Below are 12,867 nucleotides of genomic sequence, written 5' to 3'. Positions count from 1 at the left end.
AGAACGATTAATCCATGATCTAAGAATGAAATCACCTTGTAGAGAAGGAGAGGGGGAGGCGTCGATTTCTAGAAAGAGGAAGAGAGAAGATATGTTCTCTTTATTCCAGTGGCGGAACCAGAACTCAAACTAAGTCGGAGCTTAAATATTTAATAATAAATTTTTATAACGTTAAAAATATTATATGACGTAAAATTCAATAATTTTAACACAATAATTTGAGGGGCTAATTTTAACCGTGCGGTTGACGGTAAATTTTCAAAGTAAGCATCCTTAACCATTTCATCTACCTTTAAACATTGAAATAATACTACATAGAGTTAATATAATTCTCTCCAAAATATTATCAGACACCATTACTAAGGGCGGCCCGATGAACTACGCGTCCCTGCTGAGCAAGGGTCTGGAGAGGGGTCCCACCACAAGGATGTACTAGGGCAAGCCTTCCCATGTCAATTTATTTGGCAAGAGGTCGCTCCTAAGACTCGAACCCGTGACCTCTTGGTCACACGACAACAACGTTTATCAGACACCATTACTAAAAAAAAAAATCTTAATTCTCCGGCGGCCTGCCGAGGCTCGAGCCCACCCCCAACCCCCTAGTTCCGCCCCTTCTTTATTCTAATGTTGTATTATGTTTAACCTAGCCTCTTTATATAGGCTAAGGATTTTTTATTTCATAAAGATTATACAATATTAATTCTAAGATAATTAGTATTCTTTTTGTGATTGAAGTCCGGTTAACGAGAAATTGTAAAAAACAGACATCCCAGCTATGTTGGCATCTTTGAAAATCACACCAAACCCGAACCAATATTATTAATGAGATAATTAGTATTCTAACTTTTTCTTTTTTGTTAGATTAGTATTTCCATATAGCATTCCTAATTATCTAATTACACAATTAGATAAAACTCAAATCTGTATTTCACCGTAATCCGAATTAGTATGGGCACGTAATTAAAGAAAGAAAATCAGAGTGAAGAAATGTTTAAGTTGTATATAAAATCTAGAGAATTCTTAGTAAAGAAAAAGGTTGTTGATGAAAAGACAAGAAGGCAGGCAGAAGGGTATCCAATTGGATGTCAAGTATAAACCAAATGTGGTGGGAGTGAAGTGAAGTTCGTTTTCAGCCATAACATTAAGCATCGCTATCCTATTCCAGAAATTTCTGGATATAAGATATTTTTGCCTCACTTCGCAAACTATGTTTCAATTAACAGTTGTATTGTTATTATCAGGAATTTTCACATTCACCTTATTCACCGTTAGATCTAGGGTGTTGTTATTATTGATATGTTGATAATATATTGAACAAAATGAGCAGCAATTTAAGTGGTGAGCAAACAAGAGAAGGCTCTATTTTTTGTTGCAAAATGGCAAGTCCAAAACCAATTTTGCATTTAATTTCCTCATAATTAATTGTGTTAGCTTTTTAGTTTCTAAACTTTTTGAATTGGATCTTTTTGTTTTTATATCATCCATTTGGAACATAAGTTATTTTAGATTGCTGTGATATTGGAGAAATCTGAGTTTCAATGGAAATATAGTAATTTCAATGTCCGTATTTCTAAGGTTTAGGTGAATTGTTATTTATTAGTATTATATTTGGCATTTTGATATTAAAGAAAATGAATAGCAATTTAAGTGGTAAGAAAAGCAGTTGAAACCCCAGCCAGAAGCCCATGAAAAGCCCAGAAGGGTCCATGTTTTTGTTGCAAAGTGGCGTCTAGAATATGTAATGTAATCCAAAACTAACAGACTATACTATACATCATCATCCCATGGTATCTCTTTTTCACGCACGCACTCCTATAAATAAATCCCCCCATAACTTCCAAAACCACACTTCAATTTCACATTTCGTCTTCTTCTAGTTCATCTTTCCTCAATATGGCTGCTTCTCTCTCTACTCTCCCACTCCTTAACAGACTACCGGTATGTACCCCCTGATTTTCCCGCCCTTTTTTATTTCCCCCCTTCGTTTTCTCCGCCTTCTGCAATACTTGAATTCTGATCACTGGAAGTTGCTTCCTAATTAGGATCTTATCTTTTTTGTGCAGTTGAATTCGAATGGTACCTCATCGTTCTTCGGCAGCAGTTTGAAGAAGCTGGACTCTAAAAATGTAAATTACAGGATACTGTCATCGGGGAATTTGAAGGTTGTAGCAGAATATGATGAGGAGAAACAGAGCTCCAAAGGCAGATGGAGAGGTCTTGCGTTTGATGAATCGGATGATCAACAGGACATTACTAGAGGTAAAGGGAAGGTTGATGATCTCTTCCAAGCTCCTATGGGTACAGGAACTCACTATGCTGTCATGAGTTCTTATGATTATATCAGTCAAGGTCTTCGCCAGTAAGTATATTTAATTATTTAATTACTGCTTCTTCTTCTTCTTTTTTTGACAAGTTTTAATCTTTGCTTTTATTTCTTGTTCTTTTATGGGTTGGGTTTGATTGGTGTGTGTGTTCAGATACAATTTGGATAACAGTATAGATGGTTTATACATTGCCCCTGCTTTTATGGACAAGGTCATTGTTCATATCACCAAGAATTTCTTGAACCTTCCTAATATTAAGGTAAATTTCTCTAATTTCAGACCCACTTCTATATTAACCTTCATCGTATGATGACTTAATATGTAAATAATGGGCAACTCGCTCCAAAAATGTATTAAGGTCAATTTTGGTCTTAAAGTTGATACACACTTGAAAGTATCAACTCGTAGAGATAGAGGATGTGACAGGAATAAAAATAAAATGCTGAAATTAATTATCTCTTATTTAATAGTATAAGGATAAGGATAAAATAATGCATTTTACTATATTATTCTTATTCAATTTTAAATACATTAAATTGAACTATCTTGTAGGGATAACTTAATCTTTTCCATCTAACTCTTCTTATCCCAAATTTAATACCATTCCCCTCCAGATATAAGTTTGATAGGATAACTCATTATCTCACCATCTATCTCATAAATAAGGGATAACTCGTTTTAAATTTTGGGTAAAGTTCAAATAAAACCCCTGTGGTTTCACTAATTATCAGATAAAGCACTGTGATTTACTTTTTGTCAAAACGAGGACTGAGGTTTTCAACTTTAGCAAAATAAGGACTTTTTCGATTGATTCTATTAAAATCACCCTTAACAACTTCAAAAATGACATATTTTAAGAACTACTAATATTCTAAACAACTTTAATTCTTCAACTTTTTTATTTCGAGATTATTTAGATGATGTTTGGTAAAAAGAGAGAAAGGTAATGTTTAGAGAGAGAAAGTTCCAAAAAAGATGATTTTCTAAAATCGAAAATATAGTTCCATAGAAAATATGACATTGAATAACTTTAATTCTTGAAAATTTTTATTTTCAGGTCGTTAAAAATAGTTTTAATAGCATTATTAAAAGTGCGAAACCTTAGTCCTCGTTTTGACAAAAAGTAAACCACAGTCCTTCATCTAAAAATTAGTCAAACCACAGCGTTTTATTTGAACTTTCCCCTTAAATTTTTTATACATATCCTCATATCTTTATCCCCTCAAACAAATGGGCCCGTCATGTTTATGAATCCCTAATCTGCTTTAAAAATAGGGTCAAATACATGAATATCATAATTAAGTACAAAATTACAACTAAATCATATCACCAAACTTAATTCTTAATATGTCATTATTCTCTATATATTTTACACTATAATTTAAAAATTCTAGACTCCAATTCATAAATCATAAACTCTAGAAAATATACTCTAGACTTCTAATTTAGAAATTATAATCCTTAAAATATATTAATACTGATTTTACTAGTTTGATATAATCTAAATTATGGCTTTACATAAATGAATTTCTGTGTAATTTCCCCTTAAAAATAGGTGGATTTAGATAGACCCAGGTTTAATGTCATTTTATCTGTGTCCAAGCCTCGCCCATTGAACTCGGATTAATGCAAACCCGTAAACGGATCTACTCAAAAGGGGGATGGTGATGGCTGGTGACAATTTGAGACCCTACGTGAAATAGAAATTATTTGCAGACCCTTTGTATATAAATGATGTTATACATAAGGCCCATAAATACCAAACCAACACAAAAATTTGAAAAATGTAATTATTGTTACAACTAATTAAACTAAAAAATAAAAACGAACATAAGAGAAAAAATATGAACAATAAAATAAGTAACAGATTTAGATAAATTTGAGTTGACTCCTTAAAGCAGATTTGGTCGTTTTTGACTTTACAAACATATTACGCAAGCAAACACTTACATTCATTATCACGAAACAATATAACATATAGATAGCAAAAAAGTTCCAAAGAGTAATTTTTACAAAGATTATAAAATTTGACAGTTTCATCTTGAACTTGAATGACTTGTCTGTGCAAAGGAGGTGTCTGCTGCAATTTAAATTACTTTCATTTTATAAATACGTATATTTTCCAACAATTATTTTTATGTTTTTTTCAAAAAGTTTTTGTTTAAAATAAGGTTGAAGCTATTTTAAAGGCTTTGAATAATGTAGGACTCCTATTTCTTTTTTGGGCCATGGCCCCCTAAACACTTGGGGTCTTAAAGGCTAGATGGTACTAAGGGGAAAAAAAAAAGAATCATATCTATCTTTCTAATTTAGAGATATTTCACACAATATGGATGTAAGGTCTTGTCTAATGTAGTAACCCTGCTCCTGATATTGAATAAACATGTGAATTATTCCCATTTTGGGACAGGTTCCACTAATATTGGGCATATGGGGAGGCAAAGGACAAGGAAAATCATTCCAATGCGAGCTTGTTTTTGCCAAAATGGGAATCAAGTGAGTACTAACATTTCTCATCTCCTCCACTTCAACTATCTTTAACACATAAATCAAACAATTAAATTACACTCAATTTAAAAAACTCAGCCCCATAATGATGAGTGCCGGAGAATTAGAAAGCGGAAACGCAGGAGAACCCGCAAAACTCATAAGACAAAGATACAGAGAAGCAGCCGACATAATTAGAAAAGGAAAAATGTGTTGTCTATTCATAAACGATCTAGACGCTGGAGCTGGCAGAATGGGCGGAACTACTCAATACACAGTTAACAATCAGATGGTAAATGCAACACTTATGAACATAGCAGATAATCCGACAAATGTTCAACTTCCAGGTATGTATAACAAGGAGGAAAATCCACGTGTCCCTATTATTGTCACCGGTAATGACTTTTCGACATTGTACGCGCCTCTGATCCGTGATGGTCGTATGGATAAGTTCTACTGGGCTCCTACTCGCGAAGACAGGATCGGTGTTTGTTCTGGCATTTTCAGGACCGATAATGTTCCTATGGCTGACATTGTTAAGCTTGTCGAAACTTTTCCTGGGCAGTCTATCGGTAAGACTTTTTGGTTTTCGATTCTGTCATGTGATTTGGTCAAATTAGTAATATATGTTATTTTGGTGAATGTTTGTAGACTTTTTTGGTGCGCTTAGAGCAAGAGTGTACGATGACGAAGTTCGGAAGTGGATTGGAGGTATAGGAGTAGAAAACATTGGGAGAAGGCTTGTGAATTCTAAGGAGGCACCTCCGACATTCGAGCAACCTAAGATGAGTCTAGAGAAGCTTCTAGAGTATGGTAACATGCTTGTTGAGGAACAGGAGAATGTGAAGAGAGTCCAGTTGGCAGATAGGTATTTGAAAGAAGCTGCACTTGGAGATGCAAATGATGATGCAATCAACAATGGAAGCTTCTATGGTTAGACTTAGTTAGACCCCGTGGATCCTTAGATGGAAGGGTTTAGGAGTAAATAAAGAATGAAATGATTGAGCAATTTGTGTTAATTTGGGTGCAGGGAAAGCAGCTCAGCAAGTTAATCTTCCTGTTCCAGAAGGATGTACTGATCCATCTGCTGATAATTTTGATCCTACGGCTAGGAGTGATGATGGGACCTGCCTTTATCAAGTCTAGGCTATTTTGAAGGCCATATGTATGGATAAGAGTTAGTCCTGCTGTAATTAGTTTTGACTGTAATTGTATATGTTGAACTTAATTATATATCTGGTTTGAGGCAAGTGAAAATTTGTAGGATAATTATTTATTAAAAGAAATTGTATGCTTTTTTGTTTTTGGCATTTTTGTCCTTGTTGATGAACTTCATATGTCTGTCATGTTTGATGTGCTATACATCATTGTGCAAAAATTATTTAAATAATTTAGTCACCAAGTACCATGATTTGTCAAAAGAAATCCTACATTACATTGTCCTTTTCACAATATGGGATAAAATAAAACTTGAGAGAGTGCAATTATTCGAATTGATGTTGTTAAATATGAACGATATGGGATAGAATAAAACTTGAGTGAGCTTCTTGTAACATAGTTCATTTCCGTTTTAGATAACTCTCTCCATTAGGTTGTAATTCTTTATTTTTTATTTATATATTGATTCGGGATTTGTCTAAAAAAAAACTTGAGTGAGCGGAAATTTTGAATGTTTAACGTAAATTTTTTCAACTCATTTTATACGTAGAATGTTTAAACTAAATTTAATGGTTTACAAATATGATTATAGTTCACATTTTATGAAATGAAAACTCATTTGTGGTTCTTCTTTTATGGTTATTGTTCGCATTTTATGAAATGAGAAATGCAATGAGATTGGATTCTCATTTCATAAAACGCGAAACAAAATGACAATTTGCAAATAATATAGAAAAAACTTTATTTTCTTAACCTCGAATTTGTTATATGAGTCACAAATAATTAAAGTTGGAGTTACCGTCCGCCAAAATTAGCTTAACATATGGATACATGAAATGAAAAATGGAAAAATTCTTGCAAAATTTAACAATTTGAAAAGATAGAAAGTTAAAGAGTTTAATAGTATTCTGGGTATAAAGATTGAAACAGTCTAATTTGATAGAAGATGTTGGAAATAGATCTCTACTAAGTTGTAGTTTTATAAAAAGCCTAATACACAAATAACCCCTGATGATGTATGGTGATCTCGACTGAGGATTTTAATCGTAAATCCACAAAGAATGCAATCTTCTCAAGCTATACTTGAAGGTTGAGTTAACCCAAAGGATAGAAATCCAAGCTCTCAATGAGGCTATAAGTTTTAATTCATCAAAGTTAAGAACATTACAAAATATGGGAGTTTAAATACTATCCCTCAAATCAAAGAGAAAGACCCAAAAGCCTATGAATAGGGTTTTGGTTAACCCTTGGCTAAGAGGGTAAAATAGGGAGAATGGTAGCATCATTAGTAAATAAGTCATAATGGCAATACAGTAAATAAGGTGTCACAGAAATGGTCCCCCAATGTAAGAACTTGGAGGAGAAGTAGTCTCCAGGTCATGATACGCCCCGCGTATCGGATCTTACGCCCCGCGTGAAAATGCTCCTGGACTTCAGGAGGTTGGCTCGAGTTCAGTACGCGAGGCGTCCTGCGGAATACGCCCCGCGTTAAAAAGCTCCTGACCTGGTTGCTCGGTGTCACGCGAGGCGTCCTGTGGACCACGCCCCGCGTTATGAGGTTTCAGGAACTGGCAGACCTGCGGAGTGGAATCTACGCGGGGCGTGCAAGGGTTGCGCCCTACGTGTTTAACCTCCTGGAACTTTTCTTGCTTAATGTGACCAATCACGCCCCGCGTGGCAAAGGATGCGCCCCGCGTCACCAACTGACCTGGTCTTTCATCCAAGACCACCATTCCCACGCCTTGCGTCAGGTTGGACACGCCCCGCGTGTTCTCTGTTTTGGGTCGTTCCTTGCTCTCTTTGAGTGGGTTCTCCCGGGTGGCCTCTAGTAGTTCCGGACTCGGGCTTAGGGATAAGATGCCCTCATCATTCTCCCCTTCTTCGAAAGAGTCGGGTCCCGCCTCGGTGACCTTGGTCGGCAACGTTCCCTCCGGCTTCCACAAGCTAAGGTCCTGCACATTAAAAGAAGAAGACATCTTCCCAAGCCAGTTGGGAAGGGTTAGTTGGTAGGCATTGGCACTCATCTTCTTGGTGATCCGAAACGGACCGTACTTCCTCGGCCTCAATTTACTACTAGGGGCGTGCATGAGTCGCTCCTTCCCCAAATACACCATTACTTCATCCCCCACTTTAAATTGCACATCTCTTTGGTGCTCGTCAACTTTGGCCTTGTTCTTACTATTCTTCTTCTCGATACTATTCCGTACTTCTTGGTGCATTAGGTGGTAGTCATTGGCCAAATTCCGGGCTGCCACACTCTTCTCCTCTACCTTCGGAATCTCCCCCAAATCAAATGAATGGTTAGGGGCCTTGGTGTACACCACTTCGAAGGGTGACTTCCCGGTGGTTGAACTTACGGCTGAGTTATAGGCGAATTCGGCTTGGGCGATCACATAATCCCACATCTTGGGCCGATCTCGGCACTTGCTCCGCAATAGATTTCCCAAAGTCCGATTCACCACCTCAGTTTGTCCATCCGTTTGGGGGTGAGCTGTGGTGCTAAACTTCAGGGTACTTCCTAAAATAGCCCAAAGAGTTCGCCAAAAGTGGCTAACAAACTTCGTGTCCCGATCTGACACTATACTATTTGGAACCCCATGTAATCTCACTACCTCACGGAAGAAGAGCTTAGCAATGGAGGTGGCGTCATTATTCTTTCGACATGGAATGAAATGAGCCATCTTTGAGAACCTATCCACCACCACGAAGATCGAATCCATCCCCCGTTGGGTCCTTGGCAGCCCCAACACGAAATCCATCGAGAAATCTTCCCAAATAGTTTCCGGAATTGGCAAGTGCATACGTAATTCGGCATTGGTGGCATGCCCCTTGGAGCCTTGACAATTCTCACATCGCTCAACGATATATGCCACATCTTTCCTCATCTTGGGCCAAAAGTACCGGGAACTAACCGCTTCCAAGGTTTTATCCCTACCAAAATGACCGCCCAACACTCCACCATGTAGCTCTCGGATCACCCTTTCTCGTATAGACGTGTGTGGGAGGCACAGCTGACTACCCTTCATGAGAAATCCGTCCACAAGCTGATATCCACCCTCTTCGGTGCCTCTTCTACACTTCTCCCATTCAATACTAAAATCGGTGTCATCCTCGTATTCTCCCTTGATGTGCTCAAAATCTGTCAACTCCAATGCCACAGTTTTCATAAGTGCAACCCTCCGGCTCAAAGCATCCGCCACCTTATTCTGTTGACCCGATTTGTGTAGAAGTCGATAAGGAAACTTATCCACAAATGCGGACCACCTAGCATGCATGGAGCTTCGGATTTGCTTTTGACTTCCCAAGTACTTAAGGGCTTGGTGGTCGGTGTACAGCATGAATTCCTTCCCAATAAGGTAGTGCTCCCACGTCTTGAGAGCCCTCACTACCGCATAGAACTCCTTATCATAAGTGGCCCATTTCTGCCTTGAGTCACACAATTTCTCGCTGAAATACACTATGGGCCTCTTTTCTTGCATTAACACTCCCCCAAACTCCAACGCCACTAGCGTCACACTCCACCTCAAAGAGCTTCTCGAAGTCCGGAAAAGCTAACACCGAAGCGGTACTTAACTTCTCCTTAATCAAGGCAAAACTATTCTCTTGCTCATCTTCCCACTTGAAACCTCTACCCTTCTTCAAGCATTCGGTCATAGGAGCCACGATAGCGCTGAAATTCCGGATGAACCGCCTATAGAACGTAGCCAACCCATGGAAACTCTTAATATCCCCAACTGTCTTCGGAGTCGGCCATTCCCGGATAGCTCTCACTTTCTCTTCATCCACTCGAATCCCACTCCCACTGACCACTTACCCAAGGAATACCAAACTTTCCATCACAAAATCACACTTCTTAGTGTTGGCAAAGAGTTGGTTTTCCCGGAGCAAGGTTAATACGGTCCTCAAGTGCTCAACATGATCTTCTAGGGTCTTACTATGGATGAGGATATCATCAAAGTAGACCACCACAAACTTTCCAATCACCGGACGCAACACTTGGTTCATCAATCTCATGAAAGTACTCGGAGCATTAGTCATCCTGAATGGCATCACTAGCCATTCATATAGCCCATCCCGCGTCTTAAACGCCGTCTTCCATTCATCTCCTGCCTTGATTCGGATTTGGTGATATCCACTCCTCAAGTCGATCTTCGAAAAGACCTTGGAACCACTCAACTGATCGAGCATATCATCAAGTCGGGGAATCGGGAACTTGTACCGAATTGTAATCTTGTTGATGGCTCGGCTATCCACACACATCCTCCACGACCCATCCTTTTTGGGTGTCAACAAAGCCGGCACAGCACATGGGCTCATGCTTTCCCTAACATACCCCATCTTAATCAACTCATCCACCTTCTCCTTCATTACCTCACTCTCCTTGGGACTCATCCGGTAGTGGGGAAGACTAGGTAAGCTAGCTCCCGGCACTAGATCAATGTGGTGTTGGATGTCCCGTAGGGGTGGTAATCCATCCGGTAATTCTTCCGGGAAGACATCTCGGAATTCATTGAGTAATCTCCCCACTTCCTCCGGAACCTCTTCAGTTTCACTCCCCACACTTCCCGTCGGTGTGCTCACCTTCACCATCACTACATAAACCGTTTGACTTTCCTCACACTCGTTAATAAACGCCTTGTGAGTTGGGCAAACGATCAAGGTAGATTTCCCTTTATCTGTGGACTCCCCCGATAGAGGGGTTAGAACATATCTGATGCCGTCCTTCATAAAACGATAAGTGTTCTTTCTCCCGGCATGGGTGGCGTCTCTATCAAATTGCCACGGGCGTCCCAACAGTAAATGACACGCATCCATCTCCACCACATTACAATAAACCTCATCCCGGTACTCTCCTATCTCAAGAGGGACCTTACATCTTTGAGTGACCTTCATTGCTCCGACATCCTTGATCCACCCCACACTATACGGACTAGGGTGCGCCTCAAACTCCAAACCAAACCTCTTGGCAGCGGTATCACTAATAATGTTCTCTTGGCTCCCACTATCAATGATCACATTGCTCTTCACCCCTTGCACTAGACATCGGGTTCGGAACAATTGGTGTCGTTGATCCGAAGCTATTCGACTTGAGACTAGGAGCCTCCTCACTATGTGTATGGCATGGCCCCCATCATACTCTTCCCCATACTCATCCTCAACGGGATCATAACAAACATCCCCCGCGTCGTCATAGTCCTCGTCATCCTCATACCGCTCAACCATATTGGCACTTCTTCTCTTGGGACACTCGTTGGAACGGTGGCCCGGCTCGTTACATCGGAAGCACTTGAATGGAGCCGGTTTAGCATAAGGGTTGTTGCCCCTAGGGGGTTGTGTCGCCTTAAAAGGCCTCACATCTCCGCTAGGTGCCTTTCCCGTATTTGGCGTCTTGGAATCACTTGAACTGGCGATTCCCTTACCCTTATCGATCCTCTTGGGAGCTCCTCTCCCTCCATAGGTACTCTCGGTTCCAGCCCTTCTATAACCTTCTCGACCCCTCAAACTCAGTTGGGCTTCGGCCTTCAATGCCAAGTTACGAGCATCTTGCACCCGAATGACCATTTGCGTCCCAATCCGATCTTGGATGTTGTACCTCAATCCTTCAAGATACCTTGAAGTCTTTTGGCTTTCGGTTTCCGACAAGTTAGCCCTTGCCGAAAGCCGCAAGAACTCCGAGGTGTACTCGTGCACACTTCTAGCGCCTTGAGAACAATTCCGATAGGAGCTGTAGATGTACTGCTCATAATCGGGTGGTAGAAACCGTTCCCGCAACATCGACTTCATCCTCAACCAAGACCTAATCGGTTCCCTTCCTCCTCTTCTTCTCCCTTCCTTAACATTATCCCACCAAACTGACGCTCCCCCTTTCAATCGGTAAGCAACTAAACGGACCTTCCTATCTTCCGGTATTCCCGAATAATCAAAGAACCGCTCCACTTCTAGCAGCCAATCAAGGAAGCCCTCTATATCAAGTTCTCCCCCAAATGAAGGTAAGTCCACTTTCAGTTTGAAAGCGTCATCCCGCTCAAAGTTACCACCATACTCCCTTCTCATATTCGGCTCTCTAACATATCCGCCTCTCCCATTACCTCGGCCTTCATACTGATCATTCAAACCCACATTTTCCCTCTCGTAACCACCTACAACATCATTATGCACAATATCCATATTCCCGGCACGCACATGCGCGGGACCAACAACATCATTCACATGCACATCATGTCTAGGCCTACCATTCATGGCATTTTCATCAATTCTAATCCCCATATTCCTAGCAATCCTAGGCATATCATAATCATCAAAGAATTCCCCATCACTATCACTATCCACATTTCTAATGGTTATGGGATTAGTCCGCCTTACCTCTTGAACCCGAGGGTCCATTACTTGTGGTGCATAGGTTATCCGTGGTGGTGGTGTTGGTTGCCTTTCAAGTAGATGGTGGGTTTGTTCTTCTTGTCTCCGGTGAGGCTCTCCGGCGGGTTGGATTTGACTATTCCGAAACTCAAGAATAAGTCTCTCCGTATCAAGACGTCTTTCTCTTCGTTCCGTTTCTTGCCTCTCTTCCAACTCACTCATCTTGTCATTTATGGCTTTCAAGCTTGATTCTAGAGCTTCAAGCCTTTGTTCTTGAGTTCCAATGGTGTCGGTGGTGATACGTGGTTGAACCATCTCCGAGAAGAAGTCTCCGATCAAGGAAAACGACTCGGCTCTGATACCAACTGATGTAGGGTGAAATCGACTGAGGATTTTAATCGTAAATCCACAAAGAATGCAATCTTCTCAAGCTATACTTGAAGGTTGAGTTAACCCAAAGGATAGAAATCCAAGCTCTCAAGGAGGCTATAAGTTTTAATTCATCAAAGTTAAGAACATTACAAAATATGGGAGTTTAAAT

The 12,867-nt window shown here is 40.0% G+C and overlaps 1 protein-coding gene across 1 annotated transcript; it reads left to right on the top strand.

Annotated features, from left to right (window-relative positions):
• Positions 1 to 1,808: 1,808 nt before the first annotated feature.
• On the top strand, positions 1,809 to 6,121 carry LOC136205116 (ribulose bisphosphate carboxylase/oxygenase activase, chloroplastic-like). The gene is made up of 7 exons (XM_065995599.1): positions 1,809 to 1,938; positions 2,064 to 2,359; positions 2,478 to 2,583; positions 4,735 to 4,820; positions 4,911 to 5,383; positions 5,463 to 5,744; positions 5,842 to 6,121. Exons 1-7 carry the CDS (start codon positions 1,894 to 1,896, stop codon positions 5,955 to 5,957), a joined length of 1,404 nt encoding a protein of 467 aa, XP_065851671.1. The 5' UTR covers positions 1,809 to 1,893; the 3' UTR covers positions 5,958 to 6,121.
• Positions 6,122 to 12,867: the final 6,746 nt, after the last annotated feature.

This window comes from Euphorbia lathyris, chromosome 9 (assembly GCF_963576675.1).
Source record: "Euphorbia lathyris chromosome 9, ddEupLath1.1, whole genome shotgun sequence".
In the NCBI taxonomy this organism is placed as follows: Eukaryota; Viridiplantae; Streptophyta; class Magnoliopsida; order Malpighiales; family Euphorbiaceae; genus Euphorbia; species Euphorbia lathyris.
Note: the sequence above shows the minus strand (reverse complement) of the source record. Positions and strands in the feature narration are given on the sequence as shown.